The following is a 15482-nucleotide window of genomic DNA, read 5'->3' on the forward strand; positions in this document are numbered from 1 at the left end:
CTAAAAAATTGCCTGAGATTCCTGCAAGGAGGATAGTTGAGCAAACAAAAAGTATAGCTGTGAAACAGTATTTCCCATCTTCGCTTCCTTATCAAAGCTGTAAGTTAAGTTTTCAATTGTAATTGTCCACTGGAACTTCCTAAATGGACAAAAATAAGCTTCAAGAGCTTCAGTGTGCCAAAGCACATACTGCCTTTCCTCTTACTACATAAAGCTTTGTATCATATGCTTCAGCTATCCCTGTAGTCCTGATTCAGTGGCATCAGGGAGCAGAATGACTGCAGTAGGAAGGGAAGGAAAAGAAGCAGAATACAGAAGAAAGGAAGGAATCATGGGATTAATGAGCCCAATTTCCTGCACTTGGAAAGCATAACCATTCCAAGCACAGGAAATAGGTAGAGCTAGGAGAAAACTTGGAAGAAAACAACCTGTGCCCCATGAGATCCAGCCTCAGACTGAACAGCTACTAAGAATAGAGGTTAGGACTTCATACTGCAGATGGCCAACAGGCTTTGCTTTTATGACCTTGAAGACAGATCTGACTACATGACATAGACATAGCTACAGACAGAGCTTGAGCATTCTTGTAAGTGCTGTCCATTGCATAAATAGATTTAAAAAAAAATCACTTTTTATTTAGTCAAACTGCCTTCCATTGCTACAAAGGAATGGCAGTGTCACAAACAATGCATTCTGCCACAATAAAATAAACCAGAAATGAAGGCTGGGCTTACGAAAGAGGAAATTGCTTCCATTTTAACACAAATGTATTGGCCCTGCAAGAATGTGAAAGGATTGCAGTGAATGTCTATGCAGTTTAATGGAGTTTGGATGCACTGTTATGGGTTGGTGTTTTTATTCTCTCTCAAGGTTGTTTTCTTTTTTTAAATCAAATACTAAAATCCCTTAATGGGCTTTTTAGCATAGTCTGGGGAAAAAATATTGTTGTACTTATGTTGGACTTAACACAATAAAACACTTTTTCAGCCCATGCTTTTTTCTATCTGTCTGGTAAAACTTTCACTAAAACCCTATGTAATATGACAATTTCTTTTTCAACTGTCATCTTAGACCAAACTCTGACTTTGCTGGAACACTTTGTGTGAATATTTTCCCATTAAGTATGGGAACTCCCATATGCAGTCAAATGTATAACTTTTTCAAGTCCCTATTTCTTCCTTTAAGTTAGATTTCGGACACCTTCTTCAAATCTCTCCTTGAAGCCTTCTTCTCACATAAGCATTTCAAAGCTGACCTCAGTGGCTTTTCTTCCTTCTGGCCAGTTTGTGTGTGACTTAAGAAAATGTGGGAAATGACTAGAAAGTTACTTAGTGCTTATATTGGCATAAATTTGGTGAACAGTATGGTCTGAAAGTAAGTTATTTCATCTACCCACAGTATGATAATTTCCTTGAAGTTTTGCAATCTATGGTTTTCACCTTAGATGAATTTCAAATTGCGACATACTACTGGAGCTGCTGAAAATCACTCATATAAAGAGTAATCGCACAGTACTTGCCATTTTCAAAGGGGCAAAGTTGTATCCTCCTTGCATCTGGAATTGCCAGCCAACCCTACAACCCAAAAAGTGGCCATTAGCTAGAGATTCTCAGATACACTAGGTTTTAAAATTTCAGACATAATATGACAGAACACCTTTCCACCAAAGATAAAGATGCTATGTTTATTAGAAAGCTTTGGAAATAGTTTTTTAAAAGGATGTGTTGCACTAGATACCTATATTATTGTTCATCATTAGGGGGATAGGAGCTGTTGAACTAAGGTGATTCCTTTTAACACTATATCCCTACTATTTCTGAGTCATATATTTAGCCCAATTTCATTTAGAAAATCTTCCGGTTTGATTTTCATTAAGTTTCTTACAGTGTCATTACTTTCTAGGGATATCAAAAGACATTCAAGAATCACATCAGATCTCCTGGCCTTTGTAATGGTAAAGGATGTATCCTTAAAATCTGAGGACTAACACTTAACCCAATCTACAAGTATATGTGCATGGCTGTTACTATACCCTAATTATTTAGATTCACGTGCAAACGTTTGTGTTACTCACAGTCCCCATCTTTTGCTCAGCAATTGTATTGTGGAATTCTCTGTGTATATGCTGAGAGGAATAACATCTTTCCAGTGACCTCATACCTTTCAGAGTGGAATAAAAAAAATCCTTAGGCTTGGAAGAGACCTTGTGGTTCAACTCGCATATTAAGGTATCTGATTTTAGGTGCTTACAATGTACATATCTGAGTGTGATTAAAGTGCCCAAGTTACTATTACAGTAGCCATACAAAGATCTAGCCAATGTAGCCAGTGGAGTCTACAGTGCTATCCAGCGCATCCCAAAATAGCCATCTACATTTGGTCAGTTGAGTAATTGACTGCATTTACTAGATCTCTATTGACTATAAGAGTTTGGACATCTAATTCAAATGTAGATATCTACATCTGGACATCTACATTTAGGTATTTTAATAGGCAAGGTAAATCCTACCCCAAAATTCACTGAGAAACTAGGTTCACATAGTATCTTTATATTTTACCAAGATCATTTTAAATTGGTTTGATGACTTTTTATTTGTTTTTATGAAAGATATTCCAAAATCTCACTTCTCAGATTATCAGAAAAAAATCTGTAGCTATCCTGAATATATTCATGGAATGAAGTTTATCCCCCTTCATTCTTGTGGCAAGAATGGCTTTAGCTTAAAAAATATCTGTTCTTTTTCCTTATAAGTGACCCTTCTTATCTGTATTTAGATAACAAACATAGTTTCTCTTTGCATGTGTTTTACCAGGCTAATGAAAACATGTTCTTTGAATCTCCTTTATAAGACAGTCTCTCCATTCCCCAACCATTCTAGATTTTTTATGTACATCTTCCATTTGAATTAACCTTTCTTGAATATGGATACAAGAATTGCCTACAGTATTTCAAAGGCCTTGCCGATACTTTCCTGTTAGCTTGGAATAATCTAACCCACTAGACCTTCGTTCACGTTTACATCATGTAAGCATGTTAGTTTAATCATCCTGTGATGAACTATTAGACCCTGATCTTTTTTCTTCCACTGTTATTTCTAAATGAGGACTCGCATCTTACAGCAAGAATTCTTTTTATTAGAGTAAGTGTATGAACTTGCACTTCATATGTTATACTTCATCCTCCTTTAGTTATTTCACATATGAAGATCTCTAGTCTCTTCCAGTTATCCTGACCCTCTTCCATTTTGATTACACCTCTCAACTGTATTATCAGCAAATCTCATTAACACGTTCCCACCTTCTGTGTCCATGTCATTGCTGAAAACATTTATATAAGAACCGCTCTAAGCGTGATCCTTAAATAACCTTCCTACTAGCACAGCCCCATTCAACAGGAGTAGTCGAGTTAGCCTCCACCTAGGCATTATCTACCATACAAATCTTGTTCTCGCTCCCAGCTTCCTCAATTCCTCTTTTCATTTCTCATGCAGTACTATATCAAATGCTATGCTGAAATTCAGATTAAATTTTCTGTCTTTTCATTGCTTATAAAAATCAGTCAAATTAATCTTACACAATACTTTCCATAAATTAATGTAAATTGTATCCCATTTTCTTCTTATCTCCACGTTTTAATTAGTGTTTCCTAAAAAATCTCTTCCACATTTACATAATCATAAGGTCAGACAAGCCTTAGTGAAAAACTTAGGTCTAAAGCCTTTTTCTACAGATTTTTCCTCCTTTCTTAGCACAAATCCCAGATAAATTTCTTTAATCAGAAACACAAGTATATACCAAATTCCAGATTGTATTACCTCAATGCAAAGACAAGGGAGTAGCTGAGAATATTTCAGAGAAACTGATTTTAAAGATTCCTTCCCTTTTATCTGAAATGAAAAAGATGGTCATGAATCCAGGACAGTAAAAGACTTTTAGTAAAGCTACATGAAGATATAGAAGGCCGTTTCCTATAACTATGCCCTCAATGACCACTTCTACCTACAAGTCACCTCCCACCAGTTCAACAAATTGCTCTGAGCTTTAACTCACCACAGCAAATGCCCCTACATCTTCACAGGTAAACCATTTGTGGCACAGGCGAACATAATAATCTTGATCTCGAAGAAAGTTGGATACATTCACTGATATAATTTTCCTTGCCCTGTCTACATTATAATCAAACTGCCCAGCTGAAAAAGAAAACTCAAGCATGAAATTATCACATCTGTTCCTTTATTACTTTATTATTTCTATTTTGTTATTTCTTTAGAAAACATACAGAATGTATTTCATAACTTGATGGAGATGAAATTCAACTTCTATAGATTCTTACCTAGGATGTTTGAATTAATTCTTTTTATATCCTGATACTCCTAAAGGTATTCTTATTTTATGACACATAATAATTTTAATGAGAATAAATCTCAACATTATTCAGTTTTAAATTAGCACTGGCAATACTGAGAGACTAGGACACTTACTGATTTTACCTCAGCCTTAGTACTTGAAATCTTATGTAGTTCATGTACAAATATTTGAAATATACACACTAATACTACTACAAAAGCTGATTATCCCAAGGTTGCAACTTCCTTTCATAGAGAATATGTGCAACTATGTTAGACAAATACAATATGTGGGGGGATGTTTTCTTTTTTATATATTCATGGGTATGCCAAAATCAGGATAGCAGTTTGGCAAATTAATTTCAATCTGTTTATGAGATCTGTCTATAGGCAAAATATAAAACCAGCCATCCGAAGCGCATGAAAAGGACACAAACCCATTTCCAAAATTTTAAGCATTAAGTAGGTTGTCAATATGTTTGACATATCTGCTCTCTAGCATTTCCAAGTCAATATAAAGAAACACATTTTCCAGGACATTACCTATCAACTACACGGTAATTATAAGTAGTGGCAGTTCTAAATCATCATTTTTTTCCCTGCTTATTCAGCTCTGAAAACATATCTTTGTATAGGTCACCAGAAATATCTCACAGCTTTAAGCTGTATATAAGATCAGCTCACCTGAACAAGCTGGAATATATTTTCCCACATCACTGTTTCTGCAATCTGCAAAATAAAAGCCAGAGTTTTCTTCAGTGCTGCTTTATTTATATAACTGTGTAAATAAACTGCCAAATTATCCAATAGCTTCCCAACAGGAAACTGGTCTCTAATACCACTTTTTAAAGGCAGATTTACATCCAGTGCTAGATAAACAGCAAAAAAAGAAAAGCACCCTTGCTACAAACAGAGATTATATCACAACTTGCCTTAAGAAGCTATCTCATCAGTGTGGGGTTTCTACTGGAAAACCTCATCAGCAGTTTAAGGTGGCAGTCTAGGATATAACATTGCATTTCTTTACCTAGTACCTAACAATAATTTAAGTAATAATAATCATAATAACAATTTCAGTTATTCTTTCTTTGAAAGCTACTCCTGTTGTTTACCAGGCTTATTACTCTGTTATAAACAACTGTGTATTTTTGCTATTCTGACTCTACTCTAGGCTTAGAAAGAAACACCCTATTTAGCTCCCAGGAAGCTTACCAGAATTAGAGGCCAGGTAACACTTTCAGAATTAATATCGAGTATTTGTATCTCCAAAACTTAAATCTTAATTTAAGAACACTAAATCAGCTCATAATGTGCTGCTTACTGTTTGCACCTTTCCTTGCTTAACTCGGTATTAGAGCAGCACTTTTCTCTCATTTCCCCACATAGTTCTTTTTCACAGAGAAATATTTCCTTGTTTACTCACCCTTGTAAAGTGTCTTAAAAGTGGGCTTTATAGAATGTTATTTTCCCCCCTCTTTATTCACAAAGTACATATCTACTTCAATAGTGAATTGGGGTTTATCAAGAAAACAAAAGGCTTTTTAAATACAAAAAGGCTTTACTTCTATGAAAGCATGAAACAGACACTATGTGTCTGATACTGTGTGCAAGGGATGATACTGTACCAAGGGGCAAGGGAAAGAGCCACCCACCAACAGGCTCTGGAGATGGGAAGGCAGGACAATCCCAGGCACTGGATCAAACAAGGAGTCTCATTTCATTTTTTGCACCACCATTTGGTGCACTTATCTCCACTAGCCACACTGTATCTTGGTCAGACCACAGTGCTGAATCTATTTTTATATGCATATGGCAGGTATTTTACCCCCAAAACATGGAAAAGTGCTACCTTATCTTATCCAGTTACATGAAAACCAGCAATAGAACAGCTAGCTAATGAAAGTAAAAAGAAATTTCTTTACATTTTGTTCTTAAGCTTTCCTCAGTCTCTGAAACCACCTGTGGCCTAACTACAAAGAGAAGCAGAGGCTCCATCTTATGCCAAGAGAATACACAGGACTGAACCTGCAGGCAGAGAAATAGCACATGCCAATCACAAGAAGGCCAGTTAGGACAAATGCATAATGTAGTTCAGTTTTCCATGTACTGTTAGATACAAACTCTGGTCTCTGTTTTTTATAGTGAGTCAGATATTTATATGCACAAAATAAATCATCGAAATGTAGAATAAGACTGGTCCTGGCGTAAATGATCTACCATCCCAGAACGTGATTTGGCTTTGCATTTGGGACTTTTTGGTTTGGTTTGGTTTTTTTCTTTGAAAAGATGTTTCTTGAAAAACTTCTGGTCTAAGATGTTTTCCTACCTTCAACATAGTATTCCTGACTCAGCTTGACTTCACAGTAATTTGGTACTGTTTTCATGGTCACATAGATGTGTTGTGCTACATTGACTTCAATGCAATTGAATTGTACCTGTACCTGTTTAAAACATTTATAAAATCAAGTTTGTGTGTGACTTCCAGAATACATGAAAACCACTGATTATCAGAGTTAAGCAAGCAACATTCTTTATTTAAATTTATTTATATTTACAAGGAGCATTAAGCAGTCTCAGATATTGTAGCATTAAGAATGTAAAAGAAGCAGAGTATCATTACTTCTAATCCAGGATGTTGCTATCTTCTTCAGTTCCAGAAATCCAAGTATCTACAAGCTATCACATAATCCTAAAAGCATAGAAATACAGGTACCCAATGCTTATTGAACTTTGAAAGTTCATACTACGAAAAGTTACAGTTTGTAGGCATTTTACAAGCAAAAACACTTGCCGAATAGGAAAAAAAAGGTCTGTTTAAACATTTAATGGTAACTTCAGCAAATTTGTTCATTCCAGCAACAGTTTGTGAGAGAGAAAGTAATTTAGGAGACAAAAGTTGAGGTCCAGTTATAGCAGGTCATTCCCTCACTGATAGCAGTAACTATTAAAAATTCCATATAGGTTTTCATGTTGGATATACTCCTATTTGGTACAAGGCATTTGGAAGGTAAAAGACATCTTATGTCACCATTCTAGTCACTGAACTGAAACTAAGAAAATTTCATTAAATATGTTTGTTGAGTCTTGCCTATAAACTTACCTTACTCTAAAAGCTACCAATTGTTCAATTGCTGGCTCTGCATTGCCTATAGGGATGTTTGATCATCAAGTAATACAGAGCATAAACTGCAATTGCAGTTTGGGAGAAAACTTTGTTTCACATGTGCAATCAATATAACATTTACAAAACACACAAAGTAACACATTTTGTATGGGATTAATAACAGTTACCCACCAGTAATTGAAAGCAAACATTCATGTCTTTTAAACAGTTGGTCAAGGATGGTTTGGTTTTTGGTTGTTTTTTTTTTCCCAGTTGTAAATTTTAATAGATACTTCTGGGTTCAGTTTAGTAAAAAAAATGTACTCTGTTGTTGCAATTATTACCATGACTTTAGGACAGATGTGCACAAGTGCTTAGGCACTTGGCTGTCTTCTACATGTGTGAATTCCATTGACATGGTTGGACTTAAATAAATCATATGTATCCACTTAAAATCCCTGTGGCATTGTGCTTCCTAGCAATTGGAGTTACAAAAGCTTCCCCACGATTTGGTGGGCACAAAAAGAAAGCTAGCAAAATTGATACAAAAATTAGGCTTTGCAGAGGCAGCTTCTCTTGTAAAAAGGTAAGTGGGAGAAGTACAAAAATGGTGGAGAATTGAATTTATAGATTATAAAAGGACATTTTGTTATGGAGTTTCATTTGACAATGCTGAAGCATACATTTCATCGCAGTTTTCCACAAAGTCAATAAGAGAGAAAAATAAGGGAGATACAAAATATATTTTTTCCAAAGGCTCATAAACATTTAAATGAAAAACAACCCAAAAAGGGAGTCTACCTTTTTTCCATTAAGCATCTTGCTTTTTTTTCTTGCAAATCTCACATTTGTGCACTGAGATTGCTGTGTGTCCAGTGAAAGAGAACATATTTCCAGCCCACGGATATTCTCTGAAATGAGTTAGGAATAGATTTCAAAATATAATTTAGGCACCTTTAAGAAAAACAAAAAAATAAATTAAAATATACCATATCATAAGCTTTCCTTCTGAGTGAAAGGCACATGTATTTTCTCTCTGTTTAAAAAAGGGGCATTATATATAACACCCATGTGGGGGTAGGAGGAAGGATTTAATACAGGTTGCTATAAATTAAAGCTTTAATTATGCAAATTCTTATGCAAATTTAAAAAAAATAAACCTATTAACTCTGAGTGAAGAATATCAGAAAAAATCTAAATGGTAACACACTAAGGACTTGAATGGCAGGGTGTTAGTAAAAATGGACTATGCCCAAAAAGTTTGAATGCTTTCATTTTATTTTAGTGTAGAATTGTAACTTCAGACATATAAACTATTTCTTCTTCTGCTGCGGAAGTCATTCACATCTGAATTACCAGAGCAGACAGAAATAATGTGTGTGTGTGCGTGTGCATGCACCCATGTCAGGGTGAGAAAGAAAAGGGCAGCAGTATGCTTCAGGCACTGGTAGAGCCCCAGTTAAGTGTATTATGTTGGAAGTAAAAATTCAGTTGTCTCAAATTCATTATCTCAGTTCTCATCCCCTCAAGAAGGGCCATGGTTTTATCTTGGTTTGTAGTAAAATGGTTTCACAAAAAATATCTTTCTGATATAATTACATGAAAACAGCTTGGACATGAATATTGCAATACAGAACAAAATTTGGCCGAACAGCTATAAATAAAAAGTAAACAAATGATTCAGTAGCAATTCTGCTTCCTACCATCCAGACTCAGAGTTCCTTTAATGTTTAAATGTAGAGAGCATGCACTTCCTTGGACACATTTCATCACTGTTGAGATCTTCATGCTTTTCAGTACCATAGAAGAAAAAGATGCAGGAGCATCATGGCAGAAGCTGTTTAAAATGCCACCTAAAAATGAAAACACAAAGACAGAGAAATCTCATTGTGCACAGGATATCTGGGGGAGAGAAAGCACCAAAGGTGAAGCTCCAGCTCTACTGAAATCAGCAGGGAAATCACCACTGACTTCAGCAAAGCCAGTACTTTAGCTAAGACTTTCACACGGCCCACATAGATAGTTGGCTTCACTAGCAATGCAGGGGGATTGGAAAGAATGACATTACAGATGGGGTTTGATAATAAATTTCCTGGCTTAGGGAAGTGTTAACCCACAAGAGGAAGGAATCACACTTCTAACAGTTAAGGCTAGCAGAGCATACCTAGACTAATAGTGTTTTTAAACTATCAGATCTGGTAGATAGTGGCTAGACTAATAGTTTATTTAAACTTTTTTTCAAAACCATTACCTGTATATTGTGAGCACTCTCATAGGTAGTATTTTAATTTTAGGACTGGCCGATGATCTCAACTGCTGTTAAAATATCACTTTCACACAAGAGGGCACCATTGCATTCCTAGTCATGGAAAAATCCCTCACATCTACAGGATTTCCTTCTGCTTTAGACCAGAACAGCAAGAGCAGAATAAATATTATTCAGGCCTTCTTCAAGGTGTAAACAGTAGGCACAGAACACAGCTACTATGTCTCATCTTATTTTCCTATGGAAATTTAGTCATCCCAAAGCCTTAGGACATCAGTTTGTGCAGCCACCTTCTGAAAGCTAATGTAAAAGAAAAAAAACAGTCTTAAGGCTGCAAATCTCACCCAGTTAGCCATATTTCATCTCTTTCTGCTTCTCAGACTGTCCTGCACAGAAATCAGTTAGTTATTTGTGAATTTATTTTGGTACAGTGGATTTAATCCCCAATGCATTCCTTGGGCTTCTCTACCTTACATACATTGTAGTCTCAAAAATTAAGAGTCCAAGAAACTATCAAAACAAATAACCAGGGAATTGGGTTTTGTCCCTTAGCTTTGTGGTATATAATGCAGCATACCTCATTTTAGCTGTAACTACATCATAGCAATTTGTTTGAAATATTTCTTACCCTTCTCACTTCGGTCCATAGCATGAAAGTTAAAAGACACCCAAGTAAAAGTATTTTACTGCACATTCTCCTCCCCCTGGGGAGAGGCTGGAAGACCAAAAAAACATTCGACTCTTATTAGTCATGCTGTTTAACATAGTCCTAGAAGGAGTTCAATTAGTATGGCGAAGAGCATAGTATGAAACAGCAGTGCCACGATACTGTGGCTGCCATAAAATACAGGGTAACACTCTTAAATCATCAGGAAAGGATGCATCCCTCAATGTCTAGCCAAGCATTGCTGTCAAGCATGGATGCCCACTGACTCACATGGAAGACATCCACAGTTCTCACAGAGGAAAGGTAGGATGTGGAGGAGGAGGAAGGACAAGGCTTACCCTTACTTACCCCTCCAATGAAGGAAAGTGCTCTAAATTTAAAGACTGGAAGTGTATTAACCTATATAGGACCTCTTTCTATATTATGAGACCCTCATTTTCACAGTGTCCAGTTGCAGCTGAAGCCCATTGTCAAGGATTGGATACTGATACATGCAGGACGTGAAGATAGGCTGACATAAATGTGGTACCTTGGCTTGAATCTGTCAGGCCTTAAGGTGCCCTCACACTTGGTATCAGGAGAAATAAGTCCTGCATAATACATATCAAAAGTCAGAAAAGACAAACGCTTCACACCTGAATCTCCACTCCATTATCCTGGTTTTGTACCATGAAGCTTGGAGGCAACAGGATATGCTGATATGAACCAAGTGGAAAAGAATGGAAAAAACAAGGACACTCCACCTCAACTGACAGTAGAGTCAACTCTCAGTTATCCAAGGTAATATTGTCAATGAGAGAAAACAATTTGTGCAAACCAAAGAAAAAACACTGACCATTCAAAATATACAAATTAGGCATTACAAGCAGTGGCGTACATTGACTTTTGAAAAATTTGTAACCATGTTTCCACAGAGATGAGGCAGCCTTAAGAAGTACAGTACACAACAGCCAGATGTGAACACTATATTCCATGTTCCAAGAATAGGTGGTGTAATAATCCTGAAGGTACGTCAGGATGCATGGAGAGTTATTGTACAACACCCAATCAATCCACCCACAGTTACTTGGGAGGTTATTATATTGCAGAACTACCTGATAATTATTCCTAATAATGTGATAAGTGATGATTAGTTTTAGCTCTTTCTCTTTGCTCAAAAATATATTTTCTTGACTACATCGTATGATGTGCAGTTGTGGATACCAAATGGTACCCAGGACCAACTGTTTCTGCTTAATTCCTTGGTTGTTGGTGTAACTTTCTTGATCCAGGCCTATTATCTTGCCCATTCCCATGTCTGTGTAGAAATGATTTAAGGGAAAAGCAATGTATATGTATATATACACATTGTCAAAGCTGACAGTTCTTTACGAAGTATTCAATTTGGATGAATTTGACCAGATTATTTGACGCTACTTATTTTTAGGAGAGACTGTCATGACTTAATTGAATTCAATCCTTAGTTACTACTGCTTGAGGTATGGTATTATCAGATGTCACAAGCTTGGAACTATCTCAGGAGAATCCTAAGTCATACCTATGTGCATTACTGACAATGGATCAGTATCAGGCAGATGTACAAACACAGTTTTAGGGACTACTGTCTGTCCGTAAGCAGGGACACTGTCCTCCTTGATCACAGTTTCTACCTTCAAAATGAGAACAAATAAGTAATACACTGGATAAAATAAATTGCTCTTCCACTTTGGATTTTTTCCATTAATTTTAGGATACATTTTGACAATTGCAAAATATGCTGCTCATTAATAATAATTTAAATTGATCATATCATGCATGAGGATATTAGCTTTGGATCACAATAAATATATGATACAAGGAAGAGCTGACAGAAAATAATTTTCATGCAATAAATCATCACAGTATGAGACTCATTTCTGACTAATTCTTCAGTAAACTCCTACCTTACCATCTTTTAATCCCCCCGTTAGTTTTCTCTGGAACACATACCTCTTCCCTTTTCTCACGAGTAGTTTGATCTACACCCCAGAAGACATAAAGATACATCTTGCTACACAAACCATCTGATAAGTAAATGTTGCCTGAATTTTATGTTTATGAATTATAACTGTAATTAGCCCTACATGAGAGAGGGATTGTTGCTGTAATAAAAGATTCCTTAATTATGGACACATATAAGCCCAGGCATAAAGAAGCCAAGGCTTATTATTCAGCATGTAGACACTTTCCTTGTACTTTTGCCATCAGCTCAACCACAGCAGATTATTTTTTTATCTGATGATGCAGCAATCAACCCAGAACTGTCACAACAGCAAAACATACCTTATGTACACTTGGATAATAGAAGCCAGAGCCGAGCAATGAATACGCAATAGAAATGATTAGATGGATAATTTGAAGCCTCAGGCAAGAAGGTGAAATTGGAGAACAGAAAAAAAAATGGCAGAGAAAACCCATTAATAACAGGTCCAGGCCAACACCTAACAGAAGATCCTAACTGTTTGGGGTTTTTTTCTGGTATTTCTTACCTACAAGAATTGTAAGAATCTGAAATACCTAGTATACTGACAGTGCTAAATTTTTGAGCGTATCTAAAGCACACTAAAATTGCTTCACTGGAGCATCATTCCATGAGTATAAATTACAGTAGCATTTCAAACCTATTTGCATATGATTTACCACAGTATCTGCTGCATCTGTGCATTAGGATGATTCAACAAAATTCATAAACAAACTAGATATGCTCTCCTAAGATAACCACATGGTGCACTTCAGTTAATATATACCAAAATTCGCTACTTAAAAGTACTTACACCAATTATGAAATTGATTAAATTTCAGACTGGCAGCCTCTCTTTCACAATAGATTGCAATGCACAGTAAATTAGACCAGTTTCACAGTTGTATGTTCAGAAAATATTTCAAACTTTCAAGGACGTGGGACAACGTGGTGATATACCATGCCAAATACACTTTCTGAGAATGTAAGGCTTTTTTTAAATCATTGATATATTGATAACAATGTCTGGATATATTACAGTGCATTTCAAATACTACAGTAGCCCTTATGTACTACTAATAGTCTAGAAGAGCAGGAGGGAGAAGGCAGAGACAAAGCTATGTTGCCAAATACTACTGAGCTGATAGCTGCAAATTCTAGGAAATAGTGTCATCTATTTGTTGCAGCTAAAAGCAATGACTACTGCAAAGGTGCTCTATTATACAGTTAAGGTCTTTTAAGGTAATTTTACCTCAAATAATAAATAATAAAAAGAATGACTATAGAAAAGGAAGTATGGAAATTAATATACACCCACTGTTGCACAAGTGAATTAGGATGAAGACTAAAAAAAATGGTTTTTCATCACCCCTATAAGGCTGAGTCATCCTACATGTTACTTGTATTAAAGATAGCTGATAAGTCATTTTCAGGCAGCACTGAAAACCTACAACCAGCTCTGCTTCATGTACATAATCTTGAAAGATAAGGATCTTCAGTTTACAAACTCTTCAGTGCCCAATGTCTATATCCAGTTAAAAGCTAAACATCTAGTTTAAGCTTATGTCCATCATCTAAGCACCTCTGGCAGTCAACAGAGAGGGAGAAGCCCTGTCGCCTCCCTCCCAGCACATAAATCACCTTGTCCTAAAATGGGTTGGATGAATCACCACCTCATGGTACCTGCAGTGAGTCTCCACTATCTAGATCTGCATTTGTGTAATACCCGGCACAGATTTTTAACTCATAACCAACAGTATTGCAGGTGTCCTTCCCTTTGAGACTAGGGTTGAAGGGTTTGATTTCCTCAGCCTGTGCTGCCTGAGGGCATGAAGGCATGCTTCATCTAGGCAGAGCAAATGGCAACGCCCCTGTTTCTTCTTCTATCTTCCACGTAGTTTGTATAACTAGAACTCAGCTGCTTAATCCTAAAAAGATTCATTCACAATCCTTGAACCAGCCACTGATGGTTCGCTCTGCTCATCAGCAGAAGACTAGAGACTTTTTCAGATGGGACTTTCAACTGCATCCCTTCCACAGCTTTGTTCTTTCTCTCCACCTCAACACGTGTCCCATAAATACCGTGCTTTCAGAGCAAGAATCATCAAAGCTGATGTTCAGCTCACGGCCCACACCATAGCATCAGCATCTCACATGCTTGTGGCTCAGGATTGCAGTTGCTGCCTGTCTGTGGACTCTGCCACACAGATCCAGGAAAGGCACTCTGGAGACAAGCAGTGCTCAGAGCTGGACCTCCAGCTAGGACTGTCTTCTCAGAAGGGACTGCCTGCAAGGCAGCTGCCTCGTACCTCCCTGTCAAGTGACTGTGTGCACTGGAGAAGTGATTGATGGAGGCTTCAGAGTTCAGGTAATTCAAGAGCCTATGTTATTACTGTAGGCAATAATAATAAGTAGAAGCAATAAAAACATGTGAAATGACTAAGCAATTCTCCCAATTACCATCTATGGTAAGGAAAATTATAAAGCAACAATGCACAGTCATTATTAACCTATTACTTATCAGAGCCTACCAATTTCCAATGTTTTGTACATTACCACAAACTGGTGGTAAATACTGTCATGACAGTGAGCTGGTATCACCAGGAAAGTGGATATATTATCTGCAATAAAGTATGTTTACTTTTCAAAAACAAATGTAGTAAAAATATGAATGACATATACTCACTGGAAGGTTTGCTTTTACAATGAATCCCCTGCAAACAGAAACAAAAATATTATAAAAGCTGAGGTAACAATAAAAATAAATATTGCTTTATCATTGTACACAAATATAAACATACCTTAAACAAGTAAACGTATTCACAGTCCACAACAGAAATAATTTTCAAGACAAAAAAAGAGATTTTCAAATACAGTGAAAATGCACATCACTACTGCATATGACAGCCTGATACATATGGGGACACAAGACCAGCATTAGCCTTATTTTCATGTATTTCTACTGAGCTGCAATTGCTATAAGTACTACAGTTCCATCAAATACAGACATCATTTTATCGGGTACTACCATTCACACTGACCAATAGCTTATTTATTGTTTTGTCAAACTTTACAATGGACTGCTTCATACCAGGGCAAAAAACCCAAGTGATTTTTTAGTG

General features: G+C 36.5%; 1 protein-coding gene across 3 annotated transcripts in view; it reads right to left on the bottom strand.

Moving 5' to 3' along the window:
* The window catches only part of IL17REL (interleukin 17 receptor E like), a 48065-nt gene that overhangs the window by 13717 nt on the left and 18866 nt on the right, over positions 1 to 15482 (bottom strand). For all 3 annotated transcript variants that reach the window (XM_069801938.1, XM_069801936.1, XM_069801935.1), the window contains exons 2-9: positions 15047 to 15074; positions 9153 to 9302; positions 8251 to 8360; positions 6673 to 6787; positions 5031 to 5075; positions 4051 to 4190; positions 3816 to 3887; positions 1520 to 1574 (exon numbers count right to left, since the gene is read on the bottom strand). In XM_069801938.1, coding sequence (XP_069658039.1) covers positions 1520 to 1574; positions 3816 to 3887; positions 4051 to 4190; positions 5031 to 5075; positions 6673 to 6787; positions 8251 to 8360; positions 9153 to 9302; positions 15047 to 15074 — 715 coding nt within the window. The remainder of the gene's footprint in view (positions 1 to 1519; positions 1575 to 3815; positions 3888 to 4050; positions 4191 to 5030; positions 5076 to 6672; positions 6788 to 8250; positions 8361 to 9152; positions 9303 to 15046; positions 15075 to 15482) is intronic.

The sequence above is a fragment of the Haliaeetus albicilla genome, chromosome 14 (genome assembly GCF_947461875.1).
Source record: "Haliaeetus albicilla chromosome 14, bHalAlb1.1, whole genome shotgun sequence".
In the NCBI taxonomy this organism is placed as follows: Eukaryota; Metazoa; Chordata; class Aves; order Accipitriformes; family Accipitridae; genus Haliaeetus; species Haliaeetus albicilla.